Source organism: Microplitis demolitor, chromosome 10 (genome assembly GCF_026212275.2).
Source record: "Microplitis demolitor isolate Queensland-Clemson2020A chromosome 10, iyMicDemo2.1a, whole genome shotgun sequence".
NCBI classification, from domain to species: domain Eukaryota; kingdom Metazoa; phylum Arthropoda; class Insecta; order Hymenoptera; family Braconidae; genus Microplitis; species Microplitis demolitor.
This window is the reverse complement of record NC_068554.1, coordinates 4,640,225-4,653,059: the sequence shown is the minus strand read 5'-3', so window position 1 is coordinate 4,653,059 and position 12,835 is coordinate 4,640,225. Positions and strand designations below refer to the sequence as shown.

The window sequence follows — 12,835 nt, the reverse complement described above, 5'->3', positions numbered from 1 at the left end:
CTATATTGTGACTAGTTCTAGTTCAATTCGACTCTTCAATTCACAGTAATGTTTTTAATGAAATTTTTTTTGTTACAGAAAAAGATAACCGGTTTTTGATACGACTCCTACGAACAAGAATGATAAAATAAAAAAGTATTTTCATCTACTAGTTTGATTGGTGCCACAATTTCAACAAACGATTGGCATGTCAAGACAACTGACTTTGGATCATATCATCTGACTACTTGGAAGAAATGATTACCAAAATGTCTTATGCTATTCTTTATCTTAAGTCTAAAGCTCTAGGAATATGGTTTAACCAGAAGGAAATGATACTGAAATTAGGCGACGTCTAATAATTTTTGGGGTTTTTTTTGAAAACCATAAATTAAAAAAAAAATTTTTTCAAAAAATTGCACTAATAGTTTATTTAATTTTCTACATATGCATATTTTTAGTTTTTTTTTTTTTTAATTAGACTGTTAAGAAAAAATTTGACTTTTGTTGATTTTCTGCTAACTTCAAGATCATCAAAAAAAATCTCATCTTATTTTTGATTTTTATAAGACAATAAAGTTAGCAGACAATTAAAAATTTTTACTTTTTTTTTTAACAAAAAAATAAATATTAAACAAAATATTTTGAAAAATTGCACGTATAGATTATGAAATTTTTGAAATGTGCATTTTCTTAGAAATATTGTTTTTTTTTCATTATTTATCTGTTAAAAATTTTTTTTTAATTTCAAACGTCTGCTAACTTTACTATCATGACTTTTGTTCAATCAACCAGAACTGCACGAATATCAAAATTTTCTTTTAAATCTTTTCAAAAAAACTAATTGTAATTAATTGATCATGTTATTAATAACATAACAGCCAATAATTGTCAATAATGAATTGTTTTTCGAGTATAAAATACCAAGAAATAATTTTCCAACAAGAAAAAAAAAATTAAAAACTTACATTTTGCAGCTCTGTGATAAATTCATCGAAGCTCAACTCAGGCACTGAATTTAAATAATTTAATAATAATTCACAAAATAATACACTGATTTTAATTATTTACACAAACTGAACACTGATATTAAATTTTAAACACTACTTATCACTTATAAAACACGGCTTATAAATAAAAAATTATGATCCCGAAGTCAATCGACATCTAATAATTTTTGAATTTTTAAAAAATGATAAATTACAAAAAAAAAAATATTTAAAAAATTGCCCTTGTAGCTTTTTTAATTTTCTACATGCGCATATTTTTACATTTTTTTTTTTTGCAATTGATTTATTGAAAAAAAAATTCAAAAATTGTTAATTGTCTGCTAACTTCATGATCATAAAAAATCACATTTATAAATTTCTTAAAAATGGCGGCAACAAAATATGTAAAAAAAAAAAAAATTTATTACACTAATCATTTGATAAAAAAAATTACACTTATTCACAAAAGCTCACTTATATTTTTCGTACACTTTGACATTTCAATAATAATTAACAAGAATTTATTTACCGGGATTTTCAATCAATAAAACGAACAACGAGCTCCAGTAGCTCAACAATTAAGAAGATTATGCGACGTAATTAAATTATTTTTTTATCCATTTATGTCCAAAGTACCGATTAAATTATTATCATAAAATGTTTGTTAAGCGATGAAGATTATTTAGTGACAATAGTTTTTATTAATTTAAACGAAAAAACACTAAATTTATTTAATTAATCACGAGTTCAACAAGGCCCGATCACTGTAATGGCGTCAGATTGAAGTTGGACACAGAAGCACTTGCGCAGTTGTCGCAGCGGTTGGAACGGACTGCGCAGTAGAGGTAGAATTTTAATGCGTATGCGCATGAAGCTTCTCAGAGCGTTGGGGGTCCGCCAGTCTCCCGCTTAACCGAAGCTCTGTTGTCGTTGTGGTTTTCAGCTCGTTAATTTAATTAATTTATGTAGTTTACAACTCGGTTAATATTATATTGTTACTTTTAAATTATTTTCTATTAAGTGAGGAATATTTTGTGGTACTAAATTGTGTGTGCAGGTGAGTGTAAGTTCTTAAATAAATTAAATTCAGTGTCGGCTTAGCTGGAGTGTGAAATGGCGTCATGTCGGTTGGCGGAATTTTAATAAACAATTCAAAATCTTTAAATTTGTTTTTTTTTGTAAAAAAAATATTCTCAAGTGTTTTTGTAGTGCAGTGATCAACAAGTTGTGTTAATTTAATTACTTTAATGAACGTTTATGTGTTTAATTTATTAATTTGTGCACTTTAAATTGAAGTTGGACATGGAACACGCGTAGCGATGGGGGAGGGGGGAGGATTTGAACGACCTGCGCAGTAGAGGTAAAATTGGGACGCGCGTGGGTAAGAAGCTTCTCCCAGATGATGTTGAAATTAACAGACAACTAATAATTTTCGGATTTTTTTTTTCGACAAATTAATTACAAAAAAAAAAAAAAAAAAAAAAATAAAAAAAAAAATATGCACTTGCAGAAAATTTAAAAAATTATAGATGCAGTTTTTATAAAAAAAAATTTTTGGTTTTATAATTTATCGTTTTCGAAATGAGTGTGAACGTAACTGACATCAGACAAATTTAAAATTATAAATAAATAGAGTAAATAATTAAAAAAATAACATTTATAAAAAATGCACTTACTAATTTTCAAAATTTTTTAAATACGCATTTTTTAAAAATTTAATTTTATTAATTATTTACTCAATTTATTTATAATTTTAAATTTGTCAGATGTCAACTACATTCACACTCATTTTTTTTTAAATTCAAAAATTATGAGATGTCGGTTAACTTCAAGATGATTCTCCCAGAGCATTCTGGGTGTCTGGGTTTGCCAGTCTCTCGCTAAACCGAAGCTCTATTGTCGTTGTCGTTCTCAGCTCGTTAAAATAATTAATTTATGTAATTACAACTCGGTTATTATTATATTGTTACTTTTAAATTATTTTCTATCAAGTGACGAATATTTTGTGATATTAAATTGTGTGTGCAAGTGAGTATAAGTTTAAAAAAAAATTAAATTCAGTGCCGGCGTAGTTCGAGTATTAAATGGCGTCATGTCGGTTGGCGGAATAGACAACTAAAAATATTCAAACGAGTTTTTTTTTTTTTTTTTTTTTTTTAAATATTCTCGAGTGCTTTTGTAGTACAGTGACCAATAAGTTGTCTTAATTCAATTTTTTTTTTTTTTTTTGAAAGTTTGTATGTGTAATTTATTTATTTGTGCGTCGGTGTTGTACGAGCGCTTGCAGCAGAGAACGAAAATGGCGGGAAGAGTGAGTAAATTTAAAATTTTTTTTAATCAAATTTATTTTTTTATGGCAATTTTTCCAACATCACATTTTATTGAGTATTTTTTTTTGTTTTTTGATAATTTTATATAAAATTATTTATTTAATATATTTGAAAAATTAAATTTCAAATTCTCCCGCTCGTTTTAAGAGGGGACGCTACATTCAAAATGGCGACAATGTAAACAAATCTGGCACGTTTATCTATTTATTTTATTTAAATAGAATTAATTATATGAATTAATTTACTTAAGAGTATCAATTAAATACGAAGAATGGGAAATATTTATTTACAAGCATTAATATTGATAATGAGTGAAAATTTACATTGAAAAATTCACGACAAATATTTATTGAATTATTAACAATTACATGGACAAATAATTGATAAATGTAGAGTAAATTATTATTTAATTTAATGTAAGTAAATAAATATAAAAATCATTTTATAATCTGTAAAAATTTATGAGTTTAAGTGTAGCTAACAATTGACAATTTTTAATAAATAATATTTAAGTAGAATATAAATTTAAAAAATGCGTATTTAGATAAATAAAAAATCAGTACGCGTATTTTTTTAAATTTTATTATTTTATTTATTTAAAATTAATAAACTGTCTCATATCTGTTACATTCACACTCATAAAAATTTACCCATTATAATTTTAACAATTAAAGATTCATATATCTTTGATACAAACTTGAAAAGTAATTAATTTTGAACATGTAGATTAATATGAAATTTAAAACCCTTTAAAACAAGTACCAACATGACATATTTATTTTTGATAATTTTAAATATGTACATATATTTTATTTCATAAGAATAATCTGATATGTACGTATATTTTAAATTATTGATGAAAGTATGTCATGTTGGTACTTGTTTGAAAGAGCCTTCAATTTCCTATTAAAAAATTTATATATCGATCCTAATTATCGAAGTATTCTTGAAAAATCATCTTTATAGTTACAAAGTAATTATAATTTTTCTAAATAACAATAATTTACATCGCATCAATGATATTCAATCTATTGGTAAGCACAGAGCCTCTAAATACCAATTCAATCATAAACGAGATTACAAAACTTGATGAGCGAGTCGTCCACTAATTCGTAGAACTGAAACAAAAGATCAAAGGAGAAATTTTGAAGTATGCTATTGGTTTAAATGAATGAATGATATCAAATTTTTAAAAATAATTACTGTCTTCGTGCTCACTACTCGCAAAAGTCTAGTAGAAAAATAATTTATTAATTAATGAAAAAAAATGATGGCAATTGAATAATGGAATATAAACGGCAGAAGTTTTGGGGTTGGCCCACAGATCAGTTGTTTTCCATCTCTATTTTTTTTACGAGCTTTAGCTCGATGTTCAAATACTCAACGTCACATTGCGGACGGTGAAAAGGTTTAATTCATTAGAATCATTAAATATATCATTCGTCATGGGGCTTTTAGACATCTCTGATACGCAAACACACATACACACACTTATTCATATATTAAATTTATTAAATACACGCACGTAGACACATTTATACCCAAGTTACTTTTGACAGGATATTTGATGCCCTCTGTCCCTTTGTTGTCATGATAACATATAGATATATGTGACACGTTTCATCTTTTTGTTGTATTGAGGTCGTGTATATTTCACTAAATTAAATATTAAATAAACAACAAACTTTTATTTAAATTTTTATAAAAGTTTGTCGCAACCAATTCTTTTGGTATGAACATTTTTTACATTACTTTGTAAAAGAATTATATGTTACTATAATTCATATATATATTTTCTCAGAAAGTTTAGGAATTGTCGTCTATCTTTTGCCTGACAATCATTGGCTACAAAATATTTTATTTTTAAAATTGAAAAAAAAAAAAATTCTTTTAAAAATTTTTTATTTAATATTCAAAATATCATGTATTTATTAAATTAATTTTCAAAAGTAATTTTTTATAAATAAAAAACATGACATTGAAGTTAACCGACGTCTGATAATTTTTGAATTTTTTTAAAAACAAATTATGAAAAAAAAGTATTAAAAAAATTGCACCTGTAGCTTTTTTAATTTTCTACATGTGCATATTTTGAGTTTTTCTTTTTTGAAAATTAAATTGTTTAAAAAAAAAATAAAAAATTATTGTCTGCTAACTTCACATTCATGTAAAAAAATCGGCAGACTTTTTAATTGTGCAGTTAAATTTTTGAATAAAAATAAAAGTAAATAGATGAATTTAGTTTTATGAACTGTATAAATTTTACAAGTTGTCAGTACATAAAACAAAAGAATTACGTATCTATATATATATAAACAAACAGAATATTTGAAATGTTAGAATGATAAGAAGCAGAAACCACAAGAATATGAGTTGTATATCCCCGAAAATGGTCTTTTTCCCCGGCTTTTGATGTTGTTTTCTTTGATGATTTATATCATACTCGGCCATTTCTTTCTTAATAATATGAAAAAGGTTGTATGACAGTCGATTCACTTGAGCCGGATAAAGGATGAAACGTTTTAAACGATAATCTCGAGAGGAAAATATTTAAAAAATAAAGACTTTTCTTTAAGATAAAAATATAAAAATATTTTTGACGGATTATGTTCCAATATGACAGCGTAAAGTCTAAAGAAATTGCATTAGATACAAAGATGTACGTTTTCTTGACTTACTATGAAAAGCCTTTTTATTTTTCTTATTTTTATAGACCTTATCTTCAGCTTTTATGCTCATATCTATCTCACGGATAAGAGATTCAAGGAAAAATATAATTTTTAAGAAATTTTCAAATGCCTTTCAACCGCCACTCTTGATAATACATACTTTAGTTTAAGCTTTTCTCAAGCTAAATAATTTTTTTTTTCTTGTTGTGTTCTTATAAATTATTATATTTATTTTATTTTATCATTCTTATCAATTTTCTAAAAATACCATTAAATTTTTATATTTTTAAATATTTAATTATTTCTTTTTAATGATAAAAATATATATAATAAATTTATTATTTGATAAAAAAAAAAAAATAATGCTTACAATAAATTTAAAATCAAATTTTAAAAATTTATTTCCTTAATATTTACAAAAATTAATTACACATTTTAAATCTCAATAAATAATAATATTTACAAAAAAATAATTAAAATACATTTTTGCCCATAAATAAAAAAAAAAAAAAAATTATATTATATCAAATTTAGCAAATGGACTTTTAGAATTAGTCCTTACAACAAACAAACCCTTAGTACTTTTATTAACACCATCACCAGCAAGTGTCAAAGGAAAAACAGGAGTGCAGTAACCAAAAAAGTAAGCACTAAAACTCGAGCAAGGCCATCCCCAGAATCCAACATTAGAACTTATAGATTCCGCGAAATAAATGGCAGCACGCAAATGATTGCAATTATGATAGCTCTCAGCTTCCGCACATCCGGGCTGATTCATTCCTCCATTCATATAAAAATCAACATGGCCGCATCTCTCAATCTTGCCTTGGATCAAAGCATCAGCGTGATAAACATCAACGAACTCAGCGTCGCCGGCGTCCAATTTCCCGTCTAACCCGACCGTCACAAAGAGCGGCATCGCAGGGTCTAGGCCAGTAATTCGCGGTAATTTGTACGGCCTCAATGAATTAGCAGCAAAAGCTGGAATGTGGGCGCCCAAACTGAACCCAATTGCGTGGATATCTTTAGCGCCATAGAGAACCAATTCATGTATCAATTGCGCCAATCGGTCGCCGACTCGTTTCGCATGTTCGACTACGACCGGATAACAGCCCGCGGCGAGTCTTTCCCAATCAACGGCTATCACATTGTAATTGATATCACTCTTGTTAAGATAATTCACTCTCATGTCGACAAGCGGGTACAGATTCATGTCTGCATTGTAGCCGTGTACAATTATTTTAGTTGGGTTCAATGAATTGAAATTGGTATCTTTCAAATTATTATGAGTATCATTCAGCAAAATTTCTTCTGAAGAATTTAAATTTTTTTTTGTAAACAAATGAAACTTAACGCCATCGTCTGTTAACTGGTCTGCGGGTTCTGCGGCACAGAAAATAGTAAATATGTCACGTTTAACTCGCGAACTTTCCTCACTGGGGTCACTTGGCAAAATATTTCTGGCATCAGTGAAATTAATACTGCAGATTAATAGAAAAAAATACAATAAATAATTAAAAGTAAAGAGGTTATTTTTATTATTTATCTCCATGACACTGTTGTGGTCCCGTTATTTATTTATATTACGACTATACTCGTTCAAGCGACATTACTTACGTACGCTCGCGATGATTGCGCTGATTGTAATGACTGAATAAGTGGAATGTCGGCATCACGTAACTGTTCCTTCCTTTACTTGCCCGATGAATCATTTCTATTTTTTTAATTTTTATTACACTGTTGAACAAAGTGATATTTTATATACAATATATATATATATATTTTTTTATGTTTTATCGAGGTTCAAACTATCTTATCAGTCGAATTTTTTTTTTCGGATATTGCCGCCTTATCAATTTATGTCGATTTTATTCAATAACATTTCGTTCAAATGCGTTTATAATGAATTACTTTTTATGTTTAAATAAAAAAAAAACATTAGAAGCTATTAAAAATAATTCACTGGTTTCACGAGTCATGAGATTTAATGCAAAAATAAAATTTTTAACAACACAGTGGCTATTTTTTATTCATTCACTCGCAATTAAATAATTGCTGGGGATGCGCGAATTAATTTTTTTGAACGTTTTTTAAACTTTTGAAAATTCAGGAGAAATATTAAAAAATATCCAAATATTATTAAGATATGCTAAAAGGAAAAACATTCAGAAAAAGCTCGTCATTGTGTCACGTTTTGAAGTTTAGAATAGTCAACACTTTTTTCAATAATTTTTTTTTACATGGGATGTCGCATAAAAACAACTATAAGATATCATAAAGATGTCTTAAGAATGACAAATTAAATTATATTTTCTCTAAACTTTTTTGTATAGATACAACGTACAGTTGGTTCTAGGAGTTATAGAACATTTTTCAACTTTTTTCCGGACTAAAAAAACCCTTTCACATAAAAACTTGATTAGATGACTTATCAGAGGATTATTTTTAGTTTACTTTTTGCAGATATTTTTTTGATGACAAAAATTTCTGATCGCTTTGTCAACATTTTGGTGTCGTATTGATAGATCAAAAAATAGTCTGATAACTTTTGTACTATAGATGTCCCAAAACCAAGTTTGCTACTTGGGTATGAGTTAAAAATTTAATATTCGAGATTCAGATTCTAATCAAATAATTTTAAAATCTAAGAATATTTTGAATGCTAATGGGTGCATTTGGAAATGCTCTAGTTATAGCTGGCTAGAGCTAGAACTAGAGCATTTCCGAATCCACCCTACAAATAATTTAAAAATTTCCGAATTATTAAGCTTAAATTTAAAATTAAATAATAATTAAATTCTAACAAAAAATTACAGCCGAGTCGCGTTATAAGTCCAGCTTGTTTTTTTTTCTTTTAACCAGGCTCGCGTTAATATGAGAGAGATACTAAGAGGACTTATAACGCAACTCGACTGTATCTCTGTGTTCGTATCAATATCCAACGTAGTGTGATACAATTGGAAAAAAAAAATAGCATATCTCAATCAAAAAATTAATTGTAGTTTGGCTGCTAAATATTTCACTGACTCTTATTTACATGAATATCTATAGTTAATATCATTTTATTTTTGTTTACGATTTCTGAAAATTTGTACAGTCACTAGTCAATAAATACAACTTCAGATTTTAATTATATTAATATTAGCAATATATTATATCATTCAAATTATTGCTAATTAATTATTTTCAATTTTTTTTTAATAAATCAATCATCAATTATTTATCCTACTGAATACTTTAAGCCGATGATTAATAATTATTTAATTAAATTAATTTAAAAATAATTTTATTACAAATTTACAGCCGGATTCTACCAGATTTATTGTAATTTCAATTGCGTAGTAGAAAAATCTTAAGTACCTATTATTAAAAATCAATTAATAACTCTGAAATAGAAAATAATTGTTAAAATCAAAGTGTAATTAATTTTAATGAATTAATAAATATAAAAAAATATTAATATATGTGATTGAAAAACATAGTTTACGAGCTACAAAACGTTTTTTATAGTTTTGTTTTTGAAAATCATCATTAGGCTACAAGTTATTGAGTTAACTGCAGTTAATTCATTTAGTTGTGATAAATTATAAATTAATTTATTAATAATCACACTACCTGTCATTATTCAATAGTAATCGATAGTTTTAGAAAATCATGAAATCGAGTAAAAATATAAAAAATTTATATTTTTGGTCATTATTAATTTCAATGTTAATTAACGGACCCGTAGGTAGTGAAATTTCATTTAAAAAAAAATCACGAGTGCCGCGAGATATTTACGAATTTTTTTGTGACAAGCAAATTTCTTACAGCGATGAAGAAGTTAATTTTTATTTATTTACAAACAACAATGGAAACTTGTCAAAGCAGATTAAATTTAACGGTACGCACCATAATTTGACGGAGGCAATCCTCAATCCAATTAACCCGACTAAAGTAATCGTACATGGTGAAAACTCGAACATGAATTTGTACCCACTTATTGACATGAGATCAAATTATCTTAATAAAAGTGATAGTCATTATAATGTGATAGCCGTGGATTGGGGAAAATTTGCCACGGGTTGTTTTCTACGGGCGTTGCAAAGTGCTAAGAAAGTTGGCTACCGATTGGCCCAACTGATCCAGGACTTGGTGCACTATGGCGCTGAAGATATTCACGTAATTGGGTTCAGTTTGGGAGCTCACATTCCAGCCTTTGCTGCTAATTCATTGAAACCGTACAAAATACCACGAATTACTGGGCTGGATCCCGCGTTGCTCTACCTTGACTTTGAAATGGACGATAAATTGGACGCGGGTGACGCCGAATTCGTGGATGTTTATCATACAGATATTTTTCACCAAGGCAAAAAAGATCAATGCGGTCATGCTGATTTTTACATGAACGGTGGCAAGAATCAGCCAGGATGCATCTCTGAAAGCAAACATAGTTGTAATCATTTGAGAGCCGCAATTTATTTTGCGGAGTCTATCAATTCAGAAATTGGTTTCTGGGGCTATTCGTGCTTTAGTTACAGCGCTTATATTTTTGGTAGATGTAAATCTATTCCGCCAACTGTACTTTCCGGTGATAGAGTTTTTAAAAATGCTTCTGGGTTTTATATTGTTGTTACTAATGCTCAAAAACCTTTTGCCAAAGGTCATCTTCTTTGAGATTTTCACAAAATTTCTTAAAATTTTTGTTGGGAATTTCGTTTTGAACATAATTCTAAAAAAAATTTATATTTTGTAATCATTTTTAATGACTAATAGAATTATTTCTGATAATATAAAAAAAATGATTCCCAGAAACTGTAATTATAAATAATTGATTTCGTTTATCTACAATATATTTCGCAAATCAAAGCGTTACAATAAGAAAATTATTGTTAAAAAAATCCTAGGGATTTAAAATTGTTCAAAAATGATAAATACAATTTAAAATAATAAAAAAACATTTTTTTCTCACTAAAATTTTTAAATGACTTCTTTTGTCGGCTTCTTTTCGATAGATCATTCCTATTTTACAAATTATTTTATATACATTTTTTAAGTTTTCAAAATTGGCCCAGATGTTCAAAAATGGTATCTACCCTACATCAAAATCTCAGGCCGAAAACTTTTTTTTTGCGTTACGGAAGAGTACTAACTCTCAGTTTAAGAAAACTATCGATTCAAAATATCGTTCTATTAGAATGAAAAAAATTATATTTTAGATTGAAGTGAATTATATCCGCCATTAAATAAATTAACTTCTTGAATCATGTAAATATTTACTTAACCGAAGAGATAAAATTCTTCGATTTAATGTAAAGATCTTTTTAAAAGAATCAGATTGCGTCTTCATTAACGAAATAATATTTTGAATAAATAATTTTGTTCCCGACGGAATAAAATACGTAGTCTCGATTTAAGAAGATAAATGACTTATCATAAATATATATAGATTTTTGAGTGAATATCACCTAGTGCAAGTATTGAATTTTGTGAAGAAGAAAATATGTGTACATTCAGAACATAATATATATAATACGGTGAAGATAAGGAATTAATTTTCTCAATAAATGGTTTATGAACAAATTGAGAAAAATATATGGATTGCCCAAGGTAGGAATTTTATTACAAGTATTTGGAATCAAACAAACAAATGAATTTATTTATTTTAATCTAATTTTTTTTTGAACGTTTTACTGTTCGTTACTTTTAACCTTGTTGACTTGTTTCTAGATAACAATTAACTGGCGAGCAATTATTGTTTTTTTTTGTAAGTTGCAATCAACTGATAACACTTATGAAAATGTTAGAAATTGCTTCCCGATACACAATCGCCATAAATAACAACTTTTTAGATATCGAAAATTACAGTAGAAACTAAGTATTAAAATTTTTTGAACTACGGCTAGCAAAGCTATACTACCATTGAAGGTGAATATTTCGAGTGCAGATAAACTAAACACTAATAAAATGTTTAAAATAGTTTCACTATTATTTCTGTTATTTGGAACCGAAACAATATTTGCATTGGATCTTCCAATAGTATCAGACATCCAGGACATAATAAGTCTTGCCCACGATTTATCGGATTTAGCATCTGGAAACGTACCTCTGGTAACATCTTTCTTCGGAGGAAGTACTGTGGACCCTACGATCGCCAAATTGAACGGGCTATCAACACAAATCGAGGAGCTAACAAAGTTATTCAACGTAAAAATGGATGCCGCATTGTCACAAATATTGACCAACGTGCCACGTGACACTGATTTTAGGACACGTATGGGCCAGTTGCACAAATACATAACCCGTATCAATGGTCTATTTGATGAGTATCGGCATCTACTAAAATCTGCAAATGAATACAATCAATACAGTATTGACCAATTTATACAAGCCACTACTTCTTTCCAAGATGGTGACTTGCCAGAAATATTAAATCAAATTCATCGTCTATTCGCAACACAGCAATCTGATGATATACAAGGAGGTCTTTTGGACCTTGCAGTCCCTATTTTTAAAGTAATTATTCTTAAAATAATCAAAATAATTATTTTATTATAAATTTTGTTACAGGATATGAAACCAGCATCTTTATGCGGTCATACTAAATCACGGCAGCAACGTGTTTATGATATTTATCGAACGGTTATTTTTACAGAAATAAAAGGATATATCATGAGTTCTTATTCGTATGGTCTATTATCTATTTTTCGTAACAGTAAGTTATTGAAATAAAATATAATTTTTTTTTAATTATTTATGGCAACATTACGCGAACGCTGGTTACATAGAAACTGTCGGTCATAACCGCCATTCTGGTGACACTGCGTTGGTCCTTCGAACCACTGCGTTGTGCCTACGATCCAGGAATTAATCATATAACTAACCGATA

General features: G+C 27.8%; 2 protein-coding genes across 2 annotated transcripts; one reads left to right on the top strand and one right to left on the bottom strand.

Moving 5' to 3' along the window:
* Positions 1-6,355: 6,355 nt before the first annotated feature.
* Positions 6,356-7,624, bottom strand: LOC103580291 (phospholipase A1 member A-like). Its single transcript, XM_008561995.2, has one exon. It carries the CDS (start codon positions 7,517-7,519, stop codon positions 6,482-6,484), a length of 1,038 nt encoding a protein of 345 aa, XP_008560217.1. The 5' UTR covers positions 7,520-7,624; the 3' UTR covers positions 6,356-6,481.
* A 2,306-nt stretch (positions 7,625-9,930) lies between these two features.
* Positions 9,931-10,623, top strand: LOC103580337 (pancreatic lipase-related protein 2-like). Its single transcript, XM_008562056.2, has one exon. It carries the CDS (start codon positions 9,931-9,933, stop codon positions 10,621-10,623), a length of 693 nt encoding a protein of 230 aa, XP_008560278.2.
* Positions 10,624-12,835: the final 2,212 nt, after the last annotated feature.

Bases quoted from the DNA above. Each gene is read 5' to 3' on its own strand.
- LOC103580337 (XM_008562056.2), top strand. From the start codon at position 9,931: ATGAATTTGTACCCACTTATTGACATGAGATCAAATTATCTTAATAAA.
- LOC103580291 (XM_008561995.2), bottom strand. From the start codon at position 7,519: ATGGAGATAAATAATAAAAATAACCTCTTTACTTTTAATTATTTATTG.